This window comes from Zootoca vivipara, chromosome Z2 (genome assembly GCF_965207765.1).
Source record: "Zootoca vivipara chromosome Z2, rZooViv2.hap1.1, whole genome shotgun sequence".
NCBI classification, from domain to species: domain Eukaryota; kingdom Metazoa; phylum Chordata; class Lepidosauria; order Squamata; family Lacertidae; genus Zootoca; species Zootoca vivipara.
Window position 1 is genome coordinate 43,224,431 of NC_142585.1, and position 22,264 is coordinate 43,246,694.

The window sequence follows — 22,264 nt, forward strand, 5'->3', positions numbered from 1 at the left end:
AAGGTGTCATGGGCTTTGAAGACGCTCAAACTCAGGACAAGAGGGAGAAACGTGCTAAGAGGAAGGCACACTTGGCAAACCCTCACCATGATCAACTCCTGCCCGGAATCCTGTCCACTGTAGAAGGATGTGTGGATCTAGAATTGGCCTTCACAGTCACTTATGGACTCACTGTTAAGACTGTGTTCATGGAAGACCATCTTACTCAGCTACGAGTGATCATGAAAGAAGAAGAAACCAAAAAACTTTGAAAACTTCCAAACTAACCTAATACTTATTTGCAACTGGCATAAATTCATGCTACTAATGGACAGAGTAATAACTCAATGGAAAATGTTCTGTCCTCCACCACTGGATAGCCCAAGTACCATGTGACGCAGGACTAGCCAACATGGTGCCCCTCCATATGTTGTGGGACTACAACTCCCATCAGCTCCAGTCAACACGGTAAGTAACCAAAGAGTTGTTGGAGTTGTAGCCCAACAATATCTGGAGAGTACTATGTTTGCCCCCCCCCCTGATGAAATATATCAGATAACTTATTTTGTTCTTCTCATTCGAGCGCCATTTATTTTCTTGAGATATATAACAGCACACATGTGTACACACATGCCACACAATGGGATATGCCCAGTGTTAGTCCTACCAGTGAGTAGACTCACTGATATTAATGGACCTAAATAGTAATGCCCATTACTTTCAATATGTCTGCTCTGAGTATGGCTAACACTAGCCACAAACTGTGTGGCACCCACACATCAAATGTGCCAAGCTTCTCTGTCTCCCTTCTCCAAGGCTCATATCTCCGGAACAGACTTTCCAGAACAACCCTAGCACAAAGCAGCATGCACACACAAACAAACACACAAACACCCCACCCATTGCAAGGCCCCTACCTAAAATAACCTCCTGAGTGAGGGGGAACCAGCAGCTATGCCCAGAACCTGCTGCAGCCAAAAAAAGAATTTACTGGTCAGATGAACTAGAAGCGCCTTGTGGAAAACATGATTCAATGGATTATTTAGGCATATAGTTTCAACCTTGGCCAAAATATTCCTCCCTCCCTGCTGCCTCTCTTGTTCCCTCCCCCAACTCTTTCCAGGACACAAATATCCATGAGATTGGGAAGGTGCACTGGAAACAACTACACTTATCCCAGTGGGAGTCTTGTGTGATGGGGAGTGGGACGCAACACTCTCAATGAGGAATGGGGTGGTTAGAATAAACTAGCTTGCTTGGTTAACAAACCACAGTTAAGCTGCTGGGCAGGGGTCATGCATAACAAGCTTCACAAACCATAATTTAATAAACTGGCATTACATGAATATCAGCCTACTACTGCTGACACATTTTCAGCACGTGATAAGGCCACAATCTTAATATCCTTTTCACATGTACTTTTCTCCATCCCATACCTGTGCATTTAGAATAAAAAAATTCCTTCAGTAGCACCTTAAAGACCAACTAAGTTTTTATTTTGGTATGAGCTTTCATGTGCATGCACACTTCTTCAGATACACTTGAAACAGAAAAGTCAGACCCTTATGTATATACAGAGGGTGGGGGGTAGGTGGGGGGAATGGGTGATGGGCTGATGGGAGTGGTAAACCTGTAGATGGCTGTTAACGACTGCTGATGACTGCAATTGGTCCTGCGGGGGAAAAGCAAGGGCTGAGGCGCTAAAAAAAGCTTGATCATGCATAATGAGATAAGAATCCAATGTCTTTGTTCATCCCAGGTGGCTCCATGGTTTTAAGCTTGGTAATGAGTTCCAATTCAGAAACTTCTCTTTCCAGTCTGTTCCAGTCTTGTGGTTCCTGATGTCAGATTTATGTCCATTTATCCTTTGGCATAGGGTTTGGCCTGTTTGTCCAATATAGAGAGCTGAAGGGCACTGTTGGCATTTGATGGCATACACAATGTTAGAAGATGAGTAATTAAATAGTCCTGAGGTGGTATGTTGGATGTTGTTGGGGCCAGTCATGATGTTGTCTGGGTGTATGTGGCAGCAAAGTTGGCATCTGGGTTTATTGCAGGCTCTGGTACCAGTGCCCATGTTAAGTCTGGTGGTTGTATTATTGTGGGTGAGGAGTTGTTTAAGATTGGGTGGCTGTCTGTAGGCAATGAAAGGTCTTCCTCCCAGAGGAAGGAATGTAGAACTATCAACTTGGTTTGTCTGGTGGAAGACCTTGGAAGATGAGTCTCCACTTGGTGCAACCCAGCTCAGATGTTAATTTACCCCTTCAGTGGAAATGAAGTATAGATGTTAGGGAGAAAAGTCCTAGTCCAGCATGCTAGTTTTCTACAGTCTGAAGTGGTTGACTGCTTTAGAGAAAACTACTCATTGCCTTAGATGCGTATGGCAGATATTGCATATCTTAATCATTACAAACCTCATCCATTTATCCCACATTTTTTTATTAAAGTCTGTGAAATATAGCACAGGGGTAGAGAATTATCACTGTTCTCCAGCCCCTCCCCCCCTCCTCCAGAGGGTCTCACCCTTCCACCAGAGGAGCACTGGTGTGACAAAAAAACCCATTTTTTCCAAGCCTAATATTAATTCCAGATGCTTGTAAGCCATTCAGTTTGTACCTCACCCTGTAAAAAACACACACTCCCTTTCTTTCAGTTGTGGAGCCTGTTTCTACTGTGACATAATGGGCTGGGTTGTTCTGTGGCCTGCAATATATTCACACACAGAGGCAAGCTTTCCATCCAAAGGGCACCATTCGGCTGTGCAGCGTATTGTTGCACTGTTGTTCAGGACACATTTCCACAACTATCACTCAATACCTTTGGATGCAAGCAGGGCTGTTTTCAGCTGCCATGGGCAATTGAAAGCATCATAAAATTAAAGAATTGTAGAATTGGAAGGGGTGCCCAAAGGCCACCTAATCACAGCTAAATAATCATTGACAGATGGCCATCTGACCTCTGTTTAAAAGCCTTCAGCAATGGAGAATCCACCATCTCCTGAGGTGGAAAATTGTACCTAACGTTTGGTCGGAATCTCCTTTCTTGTAATTTGAATCAATTGGGTTGGGTCCTACCCTCCAGAGCATGAGAAAACAAGCTTGCTCCATCTTCCATGGGACAGCCCTTGAGATATTTGAAAATGGCTATCACTTTTGGGGGAACACTCCACAAGGGAGGGTGAGAGGCTGCCAGCTCTCCAGGCAAGGAGTAACATAACTGGGCTCCTGACCCCCACAGGGGTGCCACAGAAAGAATATAGTTGGTCAAGGGAGCTGTGGACTCGAAAAGTTTGAAAAGCTCTGATCTAGACACTATAATTCTATTGATGCAGCCTACAATTGCATTAGCTTTTCTTTGCTCCTGCATCATGAGGCTGACTCATGTCAAGTTCACCATTTTACTGGTGCTCCCCTGAGAATGAGGGATGATGAGAATATGCATTGGAATCCATCTGGAGAGCACCAGGTTCCCCATTTCTGGTCTATATCTTTAAATTATATGTTGACTTTCCCCTGACTTTCTAGCCTTTATGCCTATGGATTTCTCTCCTCCAGCTCTACATGGTGACCACACATATATCAACCCAAATTACCTTTCCACACTCTGCTGCCCTCAAAATGTTGTTGGATTACATGAGAATGAAAGAACAGCCTGCTGGATCTAGCCACTGGCCCATCCAGTACAATATCCTCTTCTCCCAAGTGGCCAACCATATGGCTATGGGAAGCATGTAAGCAGGACCTGAGCACACACAACAGTGCTCTCCTCTCCTACAGATTCTGGTATTTAAAAGCATACAGTACTGCTTCCAACAGTAGAGGAAGAACACTGTCAATCAGAGTTAGTAGTCTATGACTCTCATCAGCCCTAGCCAGCACAGCCAGTAGCTCAATAACATCTGGAGAGCACCAGGTTGGGAAAGGTTGTCCCTAATGGTTCAATACTAGCTCCTCACCTACTCTTTGAAGCTTTGGTGATGGAGGGGGGGGGAGTTTCTCCGCATATACGTTTCAGGGGAAATTGTCATGCATAGCATGTCCTGGAAGATGCCCTGACTCCATTCCCATCTGAGAAGAAGATATAGCTGAAAATTAAGTCTGTTTGACAGTGGTATGAGGAATGTTTGAATGTTATATGATTCTGGAAACAATCCTGAGTGTTCAAGGGTTCACAAGGTTCTGGGACATTGAGACTGACAACTTGGGCTGTGGTACCCTCTAGGTTCCTTTGGGAGAACCTGTCAAACTGCACATCAAGGTTGTAGACCCCACCACCACAAACAAACAAACAAACCCATCCTCGATCTGTCCACTAGCACCTCATAAATATCCCCTCCAGAGCCAGGTCTGTTCTCTAAACATGCCAGAGACTGGCTTTGTGGCACGTACAGCACTGAATTTCCCCTGGAGAGTGGAGAGGACTAAGCTGAAAAAGTTCCATGAGCCCAAAGATGCCGAAGTATTTGCAAACGGAAGAACTGCCATATTGGGTTAGATAATGACCCATCCAGCCCTTCATCTCTGAATGGATGTTTCAGAAGGAAAAATCCTGGAGAGGGGGAAGTAAGGACAATTAAGGAATGATTAATCCCTTACAACTCATTCTTATCTTCAAACAACCTCCAAAGATCCAAGGACACATCATGCAGAACTTTGTGTTCTTTGCCATCTTGGGTAACATGCATGCTTAGCTGATGAGCAGAAAGAATGGAGTATTTTGGAACTTGATGAAAAGCTGTGACCAATATATTCAAGGCACTGTGTCGGAGCAAGTTGTGATTGCATGAATTGCTCTGCTCATGTTCAGATGCACTTTGATTTACTTGGCTCTTTAGAGGAGGCCCAGAAACCTAACCATGCTAGTAACCGGCAAAAAGAGAGAATTTCTGAAAATCTACTGGAGATCTAGCACTCTGTTTCAGAAGTGCTTTGCTTTTGACAAATGTGAGATGTGGGGGAGGCATGTCTCAGGAAATGGATACTGTGACATGAATGGGAGGCTGCCTGGAAAAACCTTGGGTGCCCTTCTATGCTCACTGGGTAAAGCAATGGCATTCAGTTTTGGTAATGTTCTTATGTATACTTTGGCCAAGATAGAATAGATAGACAGATGGTTTCCACCTGGTTATCTCAGATGGAGAGGTGAGATAGTAGGAGATCATGCACTAGCCTATGCATAGGGTCTCTGTCAGTTCAGTTGCAGTTTATTAGCCCTAATCAATGACTGCACCCATTCATGACAGTCATAGTCTCTCCCAATTCAGTCTCTCCCAATTCAGTATTTAGTCTCTCCCAATTCAGATGGTACAGAGAAAGAAGAACTGCATGTTATCAGAATGCTGGTGAAATCTTGCACCAAAATCTCCTAATGATCACCTCCAGCATCTTCACATAGGTATTAAACAGGGCTAGGAAGAAAAACAGGTCTTTGGCACTTTGCAGAGTAACAGCTAGGGGCCGAGGCACAGTCAGCGTGCTCCCCAACTCTAGTTCATGGAGATGATCCATGAGAATACTGTGGTCAAAGGTGTCAAAAGCTGCTAAGAGACTCAGAAGAATCAAAAAAGTTGCCAGGGCACATTCCTCATTTCACATTTCCCTTGTACCACTCCTGAATAAGGTAATCTATCAGACCAACCAGGGTTAATTCACTTTCATCTAAGATTGCCTGCAGATGAACTGTCACTGGTCTCTCCATCAAGTTGGCCAAGAAAGGTGTGATAGTTACTGATCAGTAGTTGGCATAAACCTCAGGGTCCAGTGTGATTTCCCACGGCCAGGAGTGGTCACCTGTATTTGCTTCTTTCCCTCTTGGAGCTCCATACATTTTTCCTTTCCTATCAGGTCTCTCAAGCTATATACACACACTACACATTTAAAGCATACCCTCCCTCCCCAAGAATGCTCAGAAGGTTTATAAACACATTATAAGGAAACTATGAACCATCTTGAGTGTTTGGGAAGAAAATCAGCATGTAAATGATGATACAATATTTTGTTAGCTGATGTCTCACTGAGGTCTGATGTATTGCACTATGATGCTTACTTGAGTGGCTAAAGACCGAGAAGCACTTGCCTGCGAAGAGTCTAAAATATGAGCTGATATTCAAAGCCAAGTGAAAGAGATGAGTTTTGTGATTCTGGGAGATAACTTTGCAACATGAAACCATTCTTCTGTAAGTATATCCCATCTTTTTTAAAAAATGCAGAACAGCTAGCACAACAATTGAAATTTTGTTAGGTTCTGGGGGAAAACACATTTTAAAAAACCCTTCCAACAAGGTTTTTGTCCTTGTTATTGCAAACAAGCCAACCAAGTCCCAGAACTTGCACAATGGCAAGAAACAAGGGTTTCCTTCTTGCCCCTCTGCCCCCCGCCCCGGCCACCCTTCTCTCTCTGTTCACCTGTGTAGAGATCAGTGTCTGTGTACTCATCAACCTTCTTGTGGTGGAGGATGTAGTCCGAGACTTTCGTTCCGATGGCTGGCTGAACATCCAGCCACTCCAAGGAGACAACAGTGCTAGAAGGTTCCACACTGGGGGAAAGCCGCAACCTGGGACAAACAGAAAAAGGCAGGCAGGTTGGAAACCAGTTTCTTTCCTTTGGTACAGCTGCAAACAAAAAACCATTTATGTTCGCAAATGCATTTTTCGCAAGCAGCTCATCCTAATACAGTACAATGCATTTGTGTGTGCCATTTTCACTAAATATATGCATTATTACGCACATTTTACCTTTGTAATGTTCATTTTTGTGCAGAAGTGTATCACAAAATTTGGAGAAGTGCAAATTTCAAAGGTTAGTTGCATCTTTGTTTCCATATTGTTATGGATAGTCTCAAGTAGGGAAGTTTGCATTAAAATATGAATCAAATATTTTTTGCTAAGTTGCTCGCCCCCCCCCCCTGGATTTTTCACAAATCAACACAATAGGCGGCTGCCTTATTGTACTGAATATAACCAGTGCCTGTCCAATGCCACATAGGCCTGGGCTACAGTTTCCCTGAACCACCTAGGACCAGACCAGAAAAAGACCTTTCTCTCCCACAGAAGGGCCAGCAAAACCACAGAGACTCAGCATTCCCCAAGTCCCTAGTTCCCTCCAGTCAGAACTGTTATGCCCTCCTGCTGTCCAAAACGAACTACCTGTGCTCCTATCAGAATGAAGGGTTCTTACACAACAAAGGTAGCACTGTCTCCTGGAACTGAAGAAACACTGTGTTGACCTTAAAGGTAAAGGTAAAGGGACCCCTAACCATTAGGTCCAGTCGTGACCGACTCTGGGGTTGCGTGCTCATCTCGCATTATTGGCCGAGGGAGTCGGCGTATAGCTTCCAGGTCATGTGGCCAGCATGACAAAGCCACTTCTGGCAAACCAGAGCAGCACACGGAAACACTGTTTACCTTCCCGCTGTAGCGGTTCCTATTTATCTACTTGCATTTTGACGTGCTTTCGAACTGCTAGGTTGGCAGGAGCTGGGACCAAGCAACGGGAGCTCACCCCGTCACAGGGATTCGAACCGCTGACCTTCTGATCAGCAAGCCCTAGGCTCAGTGGTTTAACCCACAGCGCCACCTGGGTCCCATGTGTTGACCTTAGGGAATAATAATTGAATTTGATTTTATTAAGTGTTTTATATTCCTATATGCTTAATCCAGGGTGAATTTTCAAGGGACCATGTCTGCTTTCATTTTCCATTAGTATTCAAAATCAAGTTTTACCTTCTTACCATCTTTATCTAACCATTGTACACCCCCCCCCAAATATGTGGCAAGAAAACCACACTCCCTCTGTCTACCAGGTTTTGTCTGTATGAGTGGTCTATATGAGTTGGATCACTGGTCCATCTAGCTTAGTACTGTCTAGAGTCCTAGACTGATTGGCAGCAACTCTCTTGGGTTTCAGGCAGGAGGGTGAATTAGACTGAAGAAATCACAGTTTCTGGAGTTCAAAGGCTTTATTCATGCAGGAACCATTTACATGATGAATAGAAATGAAAGAGCCAAATAGCAGACATAGTGAAAATGCCAGGAATCAAACTCAGGCTTTCTCCATGCCATGACACAGACTTACACCACATTTTGCTTACATCATCCTAATAATTTGGATCAACCTACTTGTTTGTGAACATGGGTGTTCCTGCAGCTCCTTGGAAATCATGTTTTAAAAATTCACACACACAGGGTGTGTGTGTGGGGGGGGAATCTTTGACTGTTCAGAAGCTTGTGTACTGACCACTCTGAGATATCATATAGAAGAAGTCTGTCTGTAAAGAGATACTTACACAGGCTGCAGGAGTGGGCTGCAGCTGGGGAGTCCATTTTCGTCAAAAGCATTTAGATCACACCGACACCAGTCCTCAATTACATCCCCTTTCCCCGAGCACCAGTATGAGCTCATGAGAGCCCCCTTGAAGGCCTAGGAAAGAATAATGAACAAATGGACTGTCAAGAATGGAAGAACTGATAAAGGCATTTACCTTAGCACTACTAATTGTCAGAAAAAGGGGCCAGTGTTAATATATAAATGAGGTGGCAGTTGCTAACTAGACTAGACAATTTCAGACTGCTGATGGGAGATCACAGTTATGAAATTGATCCCTAGCATGAAACACAAGCAAAAGCTCTATCTGCTCTCTGGCCTAATATTCTAAACAGTCATTATTGTAGGTCAACTTTCAACAATAATCTTTTTAAATGATCGACCTGTGTCTGGGTTGTATAGCTTCAGACTAAGATAGGGGGTCACACTATGTGAGTCTTTGCCAACCTGGTGCCTTCTACATGCTTTGCACTACAACTCCCATAAGTGCTAGCCAGCTGTGATCCAAAACACTTGGAGAGCATCAGGTTGGTGAAGGCTGCATGGTGGAATATTATTCATATGTATCAACCAATCAACCAACCAACCAAATGAACAAACCTTGTGTGTAGAAAATGGTCTTCTCAGGGATAAGGGTTCTAGCTCTGCTTTATAGTATGTGAGAGGATAACATGTGAGAGAATATTGTGATATATAGAAAATAAGTGTACCAAGGAAAAGGCTGGGCTCAAGACTTTCTCCTTGAAAAGTTAATATTCTAGGTTTATGGTTTTCTTTTTTGTACAGCATAATATTCAAGTCCCACTCGTGTGATACAACTCTAGAGAAAGGCTTTCCCATCTTAGTCAGAACTAGACTTGTTGTCTCAATACGTTTTGAGAAACTGCTTTTTGTGACACAGCATTGCCAAGCCAGGGCACTTCCTAGCAACTTCCATTGAACTTGGTAGGATTCTATTCCAAATAAACATAGTGAGGATTCACCCCTATATACCTCAGGAATGAGAATCCTGTGGCCTTCCCGATGTTCTTGACTAATACTTCCCGATGTTCTTGACTAATACTTCAGTGTGAATGAACATTGGCCATGCTAGCTGGGATTGATGGGGGCTGAAGTCCAGCAACATCTGGAGGGCTACAAATTCCCATCTCTGCTGTAGACCTTTAAAATCCACATCCAAGAACACTGGAGGATGGTGGGACTGGTAGGACAGAATGCAGAGATGCCAACAGTAGGGGGAGCCAGAGCCACTGACAGGCAGAGCCAACACATTTCCCCCCCATTTTGACCTCATCCTCTTCCTTACTGAGGTAACTCTGAGATTAAGGAAGATGACAGTTGGTGGTGTCATGCCCAAAAGTGGTTGTAAGGAAGAGGGTAGGCAGGGTAGGGGCTGGCTGAGGGTAGAATGAGGTTGGTGGAGCAGTGCCCCATTTGTCCTGATGGATTGGCCTCCACTGTACCAAGAGAGGATCCAAAGGGCTCTACTGCAGGAAATAGCAAAAATGCTTTATTCAAGGCAGCTATAAAAGGAAGGGGTATAAACAGAGCCCAGTGCAACACTCCCCACTGCTTGAGCTTTGTCAATTTCCCCAGACACACAGCTGCCTTTAACAAGGCACCCTGAGTCACACACATCTGCTGTTTCTGCCTTCCAGACACTTAGGAAATGTTCCCATTTGATCAAAGAAGAAGAAAAGAGAAGAAACAGAAGCTAAAGAGATATTCTGATTTCATTTGTTAGGTTTAGATCATAACTAAAAGTTCAGAAGTGGGATGGATCTGTGGACATTTTAGTAATCAAATAGTAATCAGTATTAAACAGACTGCTGCTGACGTAAGTTGGCACATGGGCAGAAAAGTGACTAGGGAAATCACAAAACAAACCCAAATTAATGCGTAATATCTCTCCTACAACCAAAATAAGGTTTTACTTAGAAACCCTATATTTAGCAAATTTCCAGAATGGGTGTGAGAGAGCTGGATAGCTTTCAAAGAGGATTAGACAAATTCATGGAGGATAAGGCTACCAATGATTGCCAGCCACAATGGCTATGTTCTGCCACTGCTGGAAAGAGTATGCCTTTCAAAACTAGTTGCCGAGTGGAGAGAGGGCTGTTGCGCTCAGGTTCTGCTTATGGGCTTCTCATATGAATCCAGAGAGCCACTGTGAGAACAGAATGCTTGCCTAGATGGGCCTTTTGCCTAATTCAGCCAGGCTTTTCTTCTGTTCTTACGGTAGTATGGAGTAGCATGGAACTAAGTAATATGGGCCCAAATGTTCAATAAATCAGATACCATCTTTCAGCTTGATTTACTTCCTAGGGTTGTGTTGGTGTTCTTAGGGTTGTGTTGGTGTTTGTTGGTGGTGTTGCTGCGGCTCCTGTTTATGTATACCCCAAAGTTCCATGGAAGAAGGGATATATAATGGTGTGTGTGTGTGTGTGTGTGTGTGTGTGTGTGTGTGTGTGAGAGAGAGAGAGAGAGAGAGAGAGAGAGAGAATCTAGCATACAACCAACCAACCATGCTAATACCGTAGATGTGCATTTATGTTTCTTTGTCCCCTTTCCCCACTTTTATGATAGCAAAACAGAACAGCTTTCTACATAGGAATGGCAAGTGAAATCTAAAATATCTGGATAACCAGGAGTTAAAAATATTTTGCACTGCTGCACATTCAACCTAGCTACAATTTGCATGGGAGAACAACACAGCGAGAAGTGGTTTAGATGGGAAACAATGCTAAAGAGAAGACTCCTTGGAAAAAACCCTGATGCTGGGAAAGATGGAGGGCACTAGGAGAAGGGGACAAGATGGTTGGACAGTGTTCTCGAAGTTACGAACATGAGTTTGAGCAAACTGCGGGAGACAGTGGAAGACAGGAGTGCCTGGCGTGCTCTGGTCCATGGGGTCACGAAGAGTCGGACACGACTAAATGAGTAAACAACAACAATGCTAAATGGTGTTAATCTCTCCACCCTTCTGAGCACCACAGCTGGAATCACTTCCCTCCTACAGCTGTTATTTTCCCCTCAAGACCAAACATTAAGGTACCAAACATAGCAATCTAAAGTTCAATAGCCTAGATAGAGGTGGATCTTCTCAGTGAGAACTAGTTCCCTCATGCTTCTGGGACTGCATCACCCCTCCCAATATACTCACATGATACCCCTGCCCCCGGCACATATTTAGCACAATACAAAAATGAATAGTTTGAGAAGATTTCAGGAAGGATACTAAAGGGAGGGAGGAAGGGACTGAGAGAAAGACTGAGAGACTGAGACTTGGTGGTCAGGTACACCCAAACTTCCTAGTGATGAAAGCCCAAACTTGAGTTCAGTACTTGGACTTTTAAAAACATTTCCTTCCTTTGAAATTTGCAATACTCATTCCTGCTCCCCTTGAGCACCCCACCTACTTGGAGGGCTCCCTGTTTTCAGCTCCCATTTTTCTGCCAATGCAATTTCAAATTTATAACACATCAAAACCAAATTAAAATTAATTTACTACATTTCCTCCAAAAAAAACCTCCCAAAAACATTTTCCCCAAAAAAACGGGACCCAGGTGGTGCTGTGGGGACCCAGGTGGTGCTGTGGGTTAAACCACTGAGCCTAGGGCTTGCTGATCAGAAGGTCGGCGGTTCGAATCCCTGTGACAGGGTGAGCTTCCGTTGCTTGGTCCCAGCTCCTGCCAACCTAGCAGTTCGAAAGCACGCCAAAATGCAAGTAGATAAATAGGAACCGCTCTGGCGGGAAGGTAAACGGTGTTTCCATGTGCTGCTGTGGTTTGCCAGAAGCGGCTTTGTCATGCTGGCCACATGACCTGGAAGCTGTACGCCAGCTCCCTCGGCCAATAACGTGAGATGAGCGCGCAACCCCAGTCGGTCACAACTGGACCTAATGGTCAGGGGTCCCTTTACCTTTACCTTACTACATTTCCCCCAAAAAACTCTCCCACTCTCAGATATACAGTATTCCATTTCAGAATCTTAGAGTTGGAATGGGCCCAAGAGTCATGTGGCTTCATAACCTCCAAGGAAGGAGAGTCCACCACCTCTTGTGGGAGTTTATTCCATTTCTAAGCAGCTCTTACTGTCAGAAAGTTTTTCCATATGTTTAGTTAGAATCTCCCTTCTTGCAACTTGAAGCCATTGCCTCGAGTCCTACCCTCCAGAGCAGGAGAAAGCTAGCATGCTCCCTCTTCCATGTGAAAGCCCTTAAGATATTTGAATATGGCTGTCATATCTCTTCTCAGACTCCTCTTTTCCAGGCTAAACATACCCAGCTCCTTCAAGCATTTCTCATAAGACTTAGTTTCCAGACCCTTGATCATCTTACTTGTCCTCCTCTGCACATGTTCCATCCTGTCAAAATCCTTCTTAAATTGTAGTGCCCAGAACTGGACAAAGTATTCCAGGTGTTGTCTGACCAAGGCAGAATAGAATGGGACTATTACTTCCTTTGATCTGGATACTACTGTTGATGCAACCTAGAATAACATTAGCTTACTTTGCTGCTGTATCACACTGTTGACTCATGCTAAGATTGTGGTCCACCAAGACCCATAGATCCTTTTCACATGTACTGCTAGTAAGCCAGGTGTCCTCCACCCTAAATTTGTGCATCTGATTCTTCCTGTTTAAGATGACAAGGAACCATTAATGAGTATTCAGTCAGTCAACCAGCTACAAATCCACCTAACATTTACCACATTCAACCCACATTGTTCTTATTTTACAGATTTATCTCTAATTAACATTCATTTATTAGCAAATTTCTTGTCCTTCAGCTGTCCCTTTACCAACTCCTGCATAGAGGAATTATTTCAAATGACAACAAGTGAGGTTATAGTAATTTAAATCTTTCATTCTTCTTTCCAACTTGCATAATTCCATTTTCTCATCCCTGGTAGTTTTCATCTGTGAACTCATTCTTTCATATGCAAGCCAGATTGTCTCAGTCTTTGTTATTGCCTTACAACATCTCAAGTCCATTATTTACATTCCATTGGAGATAAGGCTTTTACAGCCAGCCCATTATGTAAGGAAGGAGATTTTACCATGTCCCCTGGAAAAATCCAGCCATACAAAATTTGGCCACCTCCTTTCCTTTGTTGATAAACTCAGGGCAAATTTATCTTGCCCCTTATAATTCCAGGGGAGCCTTTATACCAATATATCCGCTTCTTTAGGCCTACTCACTTCAATGCTCTATGACTTTTCCTTGATTACAACCATCAATTCCAGCCTTTCAAACATAAATTCAAATTCTGGCTTGAGATCTTACACCAAGACAATACACTGCAAATTCTATGTCTCAAAGTCACCCAGCCCCAGTGCAGCTCAGGCGAACTCTTCTCCTGCATTTCTCTTAATAAGTCCTGAATATGCAGTTGTTATTCATTTCATTTTCCAATAGCACTTTTCTCACTTGTGAGGGTGTAGTAAAACAAAGCCTTGGCAAATTCCGAGTAATACATGAAGGAATCTGCCCCACTCCCCCTAATTCCAGTTAACAGCAGAGCTTGTGAACAGACCTCCCAAACTAGGACGTTTAGCGGGAGAGTTTAAGGGGGAGGCCCAGGGCTCTGTCTCAGTGTGCATAGGACCAGAGACATGGAGGGCGAGGGAGCTGCTGCAGTGATCTGTAGCCCCTGTGCCATCTTTGTCATTCTGCCAGAGAACAAGCAACAGTACACTTGTAGCAAGTGCAAGCTAGTTGTCTTGCTGGAAGAGAAGGTGCAGCAACTTTAGGCCCAAGAAGAGAGAGGAAAATACTTGTGGTAAACCGCTGGCTGCACAGGTGGTGTCATCAGGAACAATTTGGCTTCTTGGATCATGGTCTCCACTTCCTTGAGGTAGGACTTCTAGCAAGAGGTGAGCCACACATCACAGCAGTTGGCAAGAATGTGTTTGCCAAGATTCTTAAGAATCTAATCAGGAGAGCTTTAAACTAGATCTTAAGGAGGAGGGAGAAAACAATATGTACAACAAAACAGCACCTTGCACTGGGGATAAAAGCTTCATTGATGCACATGAAACTGAGGTGGTGCTCCGGAAACCTGATAAAGGGCAAGAAACTACAGGAAAGATGCAGCTGTAGGGAACAACTCATGGTTTCAGTTGTCTCTACACAAATGCACAGAGTATGGGAAACAAACAAGATGAACTGGAGCTTTTAATACAGGATGGGAAATATGACCTGGTAGGCATTACTGAAACTTGGTTGGATTAGACTCATGACTGGAATTTAGGAATTGAGAGGCATAACCTGTTCAAAAGGAATAGACCAAACAGGAAGGGAGTAGTAGCAGCATTATATATAAAGGATGTGTACACTTGTGAATAAATCCATGACCTGGAGTATGAAAAGCAGATTGAGAGTACATGGGTAAAAATTGTAGAAGGGAGAAACAACAGTGACTTTAGTGTGGGTGAATGCTATAGACTGCCAAGCCAGACTGAATGCTTTGATGATGCCTTACTAGGGCAGATTACTAAACATTCAAAAAGGAGAGAAATAGCAATCATGGGGGACTTCAACTTCCCCGATATCTGCTGGGACTCAAACTCTGCCAAGAGTATAAAGTCTAACAAATCCCTCCATTGCCTCACTGGCAATTTCATTTCCCAGAAGGTAAAAGAACCAACAAGGGGATCATCTATCTTGGGCCTGGTCTTCACCAATAGGGAGCAACTGATTGATAAAGTGGAAGTACTTGGAAACTTGGGAGGAAGTGATCATGTTCTCCTGGGTTTCAGGATACAGAAGCAAGGGATAACTGAGTGTAGTCGGATACACATTTGGACTTTAAGAAGGCCAATTTTGAAAAAAACTGAAGGAACTACTGGGTGTTATCCCATGGTCAGAAATACTCAATGAGAAGGGAGTCCAAGAATTATGGGAGTTTCTAAAAGGAGAAATATTGAAAGCTCAAATGCAGACAATATGAACAAGAAAGAAAAGTGGGAGGCAGGAGAGGTTATAAATAAATAAATAAAAGGTTTCTTTGGTTATGTCCAAAGTAAGAGGAAGAACAAGCAAGTGGTAAGTCCTCTGCATGGGGAAGATGGAGAAATGCTATTGGGTGGCAGAGAAAAGGCAGAACAATTCAACACCTATTTTGCCTCCGTCTTCACCTAAAAGGAAAGCAGTGCCCAACCTGGTGATAACAGAATAAATGATGTAAGGAGGGAGCTGCAGCCCTAGATAGGAAAAGAGCTAGTAAGGGAACATCTAGCTATGTTAAATGAATTCAAATCTCTAGGGTCTGATGACCGGCATCCAAGAGTACTAAAGGAGCTTGTGAACGTAATTTCAGAGCCTTTGTCTATGATCTTTGAGAATTCTTGGAGAACATGTGAGGTCCCTACAGACTTGAGACAGACAAATGTCATCCCCATGTTCAAAAAGGGGGGAAAGGAAGACCCAGGTAACTACCGACCAGTGAGGTTGACATCAGTAGCAGGGAAGGTCCTAGAACAGATAATTGAACAGTCAGTCAGTGAGCATTTAGAAATGGATGCTGTGATTACTAAGTCCCCAAAATAAATCATGTCAGACCAATCTTATTTCTTTTTTTGATGGAAGTACAAATTTGGTGGATCAGAGAAATGCTGCAAAATAGTGTATCTTGATTTCAGCAAGGCTTTTGACAAAGTCGCCTATGATATTATCGCGAGGAATCTGGTGAAATGTGGATTGAACAAGGTAACTGTTAGGTGGATTTGTAGCTGGTTGACTGACTGAACCCAAATAGTACTCATTAATGGTTCCTCGTCACCCTGGAAAAAAGAGACAGAAGAGGTGCCGCAGGGTTCTGTCCTGAGCCCCTTTGTTATTCAACATCTTTATAAATGACTTGGACAAAGGAACTGAGGGTGATGCTCATCAAATTTGCAGATGACACCAAACTGGGAGGGGTAGCTAATGTTGCAGAAGACAGAATCAAAATTTAAAATAACCTTAACAGATTAGAGAACTAGGCGCAAGCTAACAAAATGAATTTCAATAGGGACAAATGTAAGGTTCTGCACTTAGACAGGAAGACAATGGCTTCAAGTTACAAGAAAAGAGATTCCAACTAAACATTCAGACAAACTTTTTGACAGTAAGAGCTGTTCAGCAGTGGAACAGACTCCCACAAGAGGTGGTGGATTCTCCTTCCTTGGAGGTTTTGAAGCAGAGGTTGGATGGCCATCCCTCATGGATTCTTTAATTGAGATTCCTGCATTGCAGGGGGTTAGACTAGATGACACTTGGGTCCCTTCCAACTCTAAGATTCTATGATTCAAGTCATTGAAATTCCAAATAAATTCCTTCATGATCCTGATCCTTTGGATTTGTTTGCAGTCTCCCTTCAAGAAAACGCCTCTTTAGCTTTATTCCAATAAGCCAAATCTAGAAGTGGATTCTACATACATAGCAAGGCAACATGGAGATCTGCTTGTCAACAAGCAGCTCACACCAGCGCCTTATTGTGTCTGTCCCTGCAGGGACAAGCCCATCTGTGGGTACCGTAGTCTCTCCATTTTTTCTTGAGGAGGTCCAGGGGGGTTTATGGTCTCATTTCCCCCTTCCTTTTTGTCCAAGCCTTTCCCCAGCCCTGGAGGCCATCAGCTGAGACGGCAGTGGAAACCCCTGTTCCCTTGAGCCTCTTTCAATCACCCCTTTCTTATTACATCTCCAGCTAAAGTGAGAAGCTCAGTTAAACTTGATGGTGTGAGGGGGGCCATCTGCAGGAGGTGTGATGGAACAGGGCAAAACAGGGAGTGGGGTGGGGGAAGAGGTGATGCCTGACCAGCTGGAAAAAGCAGGAAATGGCCTCCAGTGTGTTCTGGGAGTGCTCTAAAGGCTTGCCAATGCTTTGCAGAGTTTGAAAACTGCATCTATGGCCACCTACAAAGGGCAGCAGAATGAGGTGGTAGAGTCCCAAAGGGACAGAATGTGCTGTACCACTTCAGACCATGGTCGGTAAGAAGCAGCTGTTTTCTTTTAATGCAATGCACTCACAAAATAAAACTCCTTTCAAGTAGAAATGTGCCTTTGTCACTCAAACTCCCGAGGAGGTGAAGATACCAGGAGAGACGTGTGATTCGGGCACGCTGCAGGACCCTTGGTAAGTGCCACACACACCGCATATGACCTCCCCCACCCCCCACCCCTCCTAGCTACATGTCTGATGGACAGACTCATCCATTTCTGCTGCTGCCGTGAGTGCTGGAAGGAAGACCTGCTCCCTGCTGCAAGGCCCATTTGCACCTGGCCTATGGGGTGGGGCCCACACTCAACCCGAACAGCTAAAAGGTTCCTGGGAGTCCACTGGGAACATTGCTGGAATAACTCTTGGGCTGGGGCAACTGGCCAAAATGTTTTAAATGGTTCTCATTTTGGTTCCTCTGCTTCATTTTGTCAGGATGGTGTTGGTTAAATGTTTAGTTGGGGTTGGCAGTTACTTTAATATGGGTGTAATTGTAAACTGTTTGTTGTTATTATTGTTATTATTATTGGTTTTTATTGACTTGTTGGTTGGTTTGTTGCTTGTGTGGATGTTTTGTTTTTTAATGTTTGATGTTTTGTGTTTCATATGTTGTAAGCCTCCCAGAGTGGCTGGAGAAACCCAGCCAGATGGGTGGAATATAAATAATAATAATAATAATAATAATAATAATAATAATAATAATAATAATTTCTGGTCTCCCTTCCCTTCCCTTTTTTAAAAGTCTCTAGGTCTGAGAGTAGCCCTTCCCCTGGCCCACTTTTTATTTCCATCTAAGTAACAGTGCCTACACTCAGCACTGCCTTGCATTATTCACTGCCTGTGCTTTGAGGGACAAGTTTTATGTGGGGAAGTGGTATAACAATATAATTAATAAAATAAGGATGCATAATGAAGAGTGGGGCAGGATGATTATGGTGCTTGATGGCATGCTGAGCCACAGGAGTAATCTTGCTGGCTGTGCTTTTGCCACAGAGTCTAATCCAATAGAGTAAATTTTTTTGGTTTATTTGTTTCTTACAGTAAGTACAATACTGTGCGCCTCTGCTTTAATTAGATCCTGCAGGTACACGAGGCACCATCTGCCTTGTCTCAGCCTTCGAACACACAGTGTTATCCATCTGATGCATCCTTCAATTCCCCTCATTATGGCGAGTTCATCTACGTGCCTTAACGCGGTTACAGTGAGCCCCCACCCCACCCCAGTTTCAATTCAATTTGCTGACATTTGTTTATGGAGGAGCAAGGACTACTGACCTCAGATTAAGTCAGGAGAAAAGCGGGGGGGGGGGGAGGGAGTTGGCTGAGTTGATAGGGTTCATTGGGTCTAGGGTTTGTTTGCTTTTAATCAGAATTTCTAATGAATGCAAGTGGTGGGGAATGCAAGGTAAGGCTGAGTGAAAGGCAACAGGGGTGTGAAGAATTGAGATGCCTTAGAATAAATGTGAAGAAAAAAGATCAAAGAGGGGCCCCTCCATCTTCAGCAGGCTCGTGTTATTCTTAGAAGACATACCCATAACGATCAAGGATTCCATATTTCCCTTGAGTCAACTGAATTGAGTTTTCGGCCTTAGCCAGTGGTGTCCAAACTTTTTTCAAAGAGAGGCAGATTTGATGAAATGAAGGACCATGAGGGTCGACAAAAGGGCTAACCAAAGTTGTTAACCTTTTTTTAGGGTTGAAGTTGTTCAGCTTTCTTTAGGATTTTACCCCAGGAAATAAACTGCCACAGGGGCCAGATTAAACTGACTGGCGGGCCAGATTAGGCCCCCGAAATGGAATTTGGACATGCCTGGCCTTAGCTGTAGCCTTCAGGGCAACATTATTCATCTTCCCCATCCCACAAGGAACATAAGGAGAAGATAGATCTCACTACCCTGTTGGCCTAGAAGACCATCTATACAATAGCTGCTTGAGCGAGAGGACCACAACTGAGTGAGAGACAAGACTGCAAAGGCCATTTATGAGTGAAGTGTTATTTTTAAGACTGGAATCAATTGCAGACACTTTGCATGCAATGCAAGGCAGACCACATCGAGAGGACCATGCTCAGATCTCTCCATTATGTCAGAGTGCAGGAAGAATGTTGACAAACCCAAATGGATTTAGAGCTGAGAAAACGTGTATGAATCAAGCATGGCACAAAGGTAAGAATCACATCCACAGTTCCATCCACTTTTGCCTCTGGCTCTGCCTGCCTTTGGTATGTGGCTCCTTGTGCTAAGCCATTATTATGAAGCTACGTCATTATCAGTACTATCCTTATTATACCACCCTTCTTCTGAGGATCACAGGATGTTATGCAATATAAAAACTCAAAAATACACAGCATAGTATCAAACAAAAATAATACCCCCCCCCATATATTGTGTCAAAGGCATGGGAGAAGTGGAATGTTTTTGCCTGGCACTTAAAGATAGTAACAAAGGTGCCAGGCAATCAACCCTGGGGAGATCAGCCCACAAACGGAGCCACTGCAGAAAAGGCCCATTCTTGTGTTGCTGCCCTCTGGATCTTTCACATAGGAGGCACACGAAGAAGGGCCTCAGATGATGATCACAGGGTCTGGGTCAGGTCATATGGGGAGAGTAAGTAAATAAGCTTTATTGTACTAGCTAAAGGCTATGACAAAGCCAAAGAATCACTATCAAAGAAAGAAATATAAATATATATAACTATATATAAAAACAGAACTCCTGCCTAATCCATCAGAATCATAAAATGCAGGTGCATGTGTAAAATGGCACGCGGTATTTTTTGATTTAGGCCTCTCTGAATCTCCCTTACAGTTTGCTGCAATTTCATCCAGATTCTTCTTCCTAACCTTTCTTGCCGCCAGCACAAAAAGTCACTGGGGCATCAGCATCACTGAGCAGCCATAGAACCCTTTCTGGCCGGGAGAGACTGCTTTCCTGGACAAACAAGGGATTTAGAAACGGTATCCTAGGTTCTGTGTATAGTGGGCAATGTAATAAATAGTGCTGGACGTCCTCCACAGGCAGTTGCCCACAAATACAAAGTTCATACAAAGTACAGAACCCTATTATAACGCCCATCCAGCACAGCAGAGGCCTGGAGATGCAGTCCTTGAGGTCCTGGGTTCAAACCTGACTAGCAGTGACTCTGCAGCATTTCAAGCAAAAAAGTTTCCCACCCCCTGCTATGAGATTCTTCTAGCAGGAGATGGCTAGGGCTGAACCCTGTAGCCCCTCTACCTGCATAGTTTAATGTTGCTGCATACACATTCATTTGGTCTTACATGTGGAATGTGAATACCACCTTCGATGGTATTGTGGCACTGTTTTTTTGCCTTGGTTTTGCGAGTTCTGTAAGCACCCTCAAATGCTAAACTCCATGTGATATTTCTCAGGGACCACAAGATCGTAGCGACAAGAGGCAGCATATATGTGGCTGCTGATTCTGCTCCTTTTAAATCTCCTAACGGGCAAGATAAGTCACGTCTACCACTCCCTGGAGTTGCAGAAACTCTTTCCTAGAAACTGTTTCTCTGGTAGGTTTATCCCCTATGGTACTGCCTGTCCTCCATTTTGGGCAGTACTAAAGAGGTTCCATCCAACTAATTTGTTCATGGGGTAAACCTGAAATTATCGATGCCCATTGTTTTCACTGGGTATACTTTGAGTAGGAATTACATTAGATACAACCATTACTGCTCTTTTTTTTTTGCAGGGTGGGGGGACCAGTTTGTAGAACTCCTTGTCCCCAGAGGTCCAATTGGCACTGTATTGGGAGAGGTTTAAAAGGCAAAGGACCCCTGGCAGTTAAGTCCAGTCGCAAATGACTCTGGGGTTGCGGCATTCATTTCACTTTACTGGCTGAGGGAGCCGGTGTTTGTCCGCAGTTTTTTCGGGTCATGTGGCCAGCATGACTGGTGAAACCAGAGCATCGCACGCAAACACCGTTTACCTTCCCGGCAGAGTGGTACCTATTCATCTACTTGCACTTTGACGTGCTTTCGAACTGCTAGGTGGGCAGGAGCTAGGACCGAGCAACAGGAGCTCACCATGTCATGGGGATTTGAACCACCAACCTTCCGATCAGCAAGCCCAAAAGGCTCAGTGGTTTAGACAGGGTGGGGCCAATCATATCACAGGGATGAGCCGGGGGTGGGGGAAAGAGGGGGCAGGTCATGGGTTGGGACAGAGTGGGGGGAGTCACAGGGATGACCCTGTGTAAACAGAACACATGTAAAACATTTCAACAAAATGAAGGGGGACTCTGAAGGTGAGGGGAGTCTGAAGGGGGACTCTGGGGATCCATTTAACAGACTGAGCCACAGCAACACGTGGCCAGGCCAGCTAGTACATTTATATATCTGCAGTTCTATCTGCCCTTAATTATTTATATATGCTTGGTTAGATTTGCAATTTTGCTGACTGATATTGCAATCAACACACACCTCATTTAGTTATAGCAACAGCAGGCCACACCCCTCTCCAATAGACTTGACACTTTTAGCCAGTGTGGTGTAGTGGTAAAGTTTTAGACTAGGACTTTGGAGATAAGATTTCAAATCCTCACTTAGCCAGGAAGCCAGTCACTGTCTCTCAGCCTAATACCGTACCTCAAAGGTGGGTTGCAAGGATGAAAGGGAGAAGGGGAATACCAAGCAGAACTTCTTGAGCACCATGAAGGAAAGACGGAAAAGAAATATGTAATAATAAAATAAAAATTACATCACTGAAGCTATTGCATTTCAAGAGAAGCTCATAGTGGCAAAACTGCTGGGCTAAAAAGAGACACACAGAGGGAGAAAACCAAAACCAGTTTGGCCCCTAAGAATACCTCTAGAAGGGTGCTTAAATAGAAGCACCCAAACTTTCAGACTTGAATCCTAAGATACATTTGATGCTTTATTATATTTTTATTTTCTGTTGGAAGCCTCCCAGAGTGGCTGGGGCAACACAGTCAGGTGGGTGGGGTATTATTATTATTATTATTAT

The 22,264-nt window shown here is 43.9% G+C and overlaps 1 protein-coding gene across 2 annotated transcripts in view; it reads right to left on the minus strand.

The window, feature by feature from the left end:
• Positions 1–22,264, minus strand: part of ASTN2 (astrotactin 2) — a 608,691-nt gene that overhangs the window by 103,528 nt on the left and 482,899 nt on the right. For both annotated transcript variants that reach the window (XM_035112940.3, XM_088665019.1), the window contains 2 exons: positions 8,264–8,397; positions 6,384–6,532 (listed from right to left, as the gene is read on the minus strand). In XM_035112940.3, the coding sequence (XP_034968831.3) occupies positions 6,384–6,532; positions 8,264–8,397 (283 nt within the window). The remainder of the gene's footprint in view (positions 1–6,383; positions 6,533–8,263; positions 8,398–22,264) is intronic.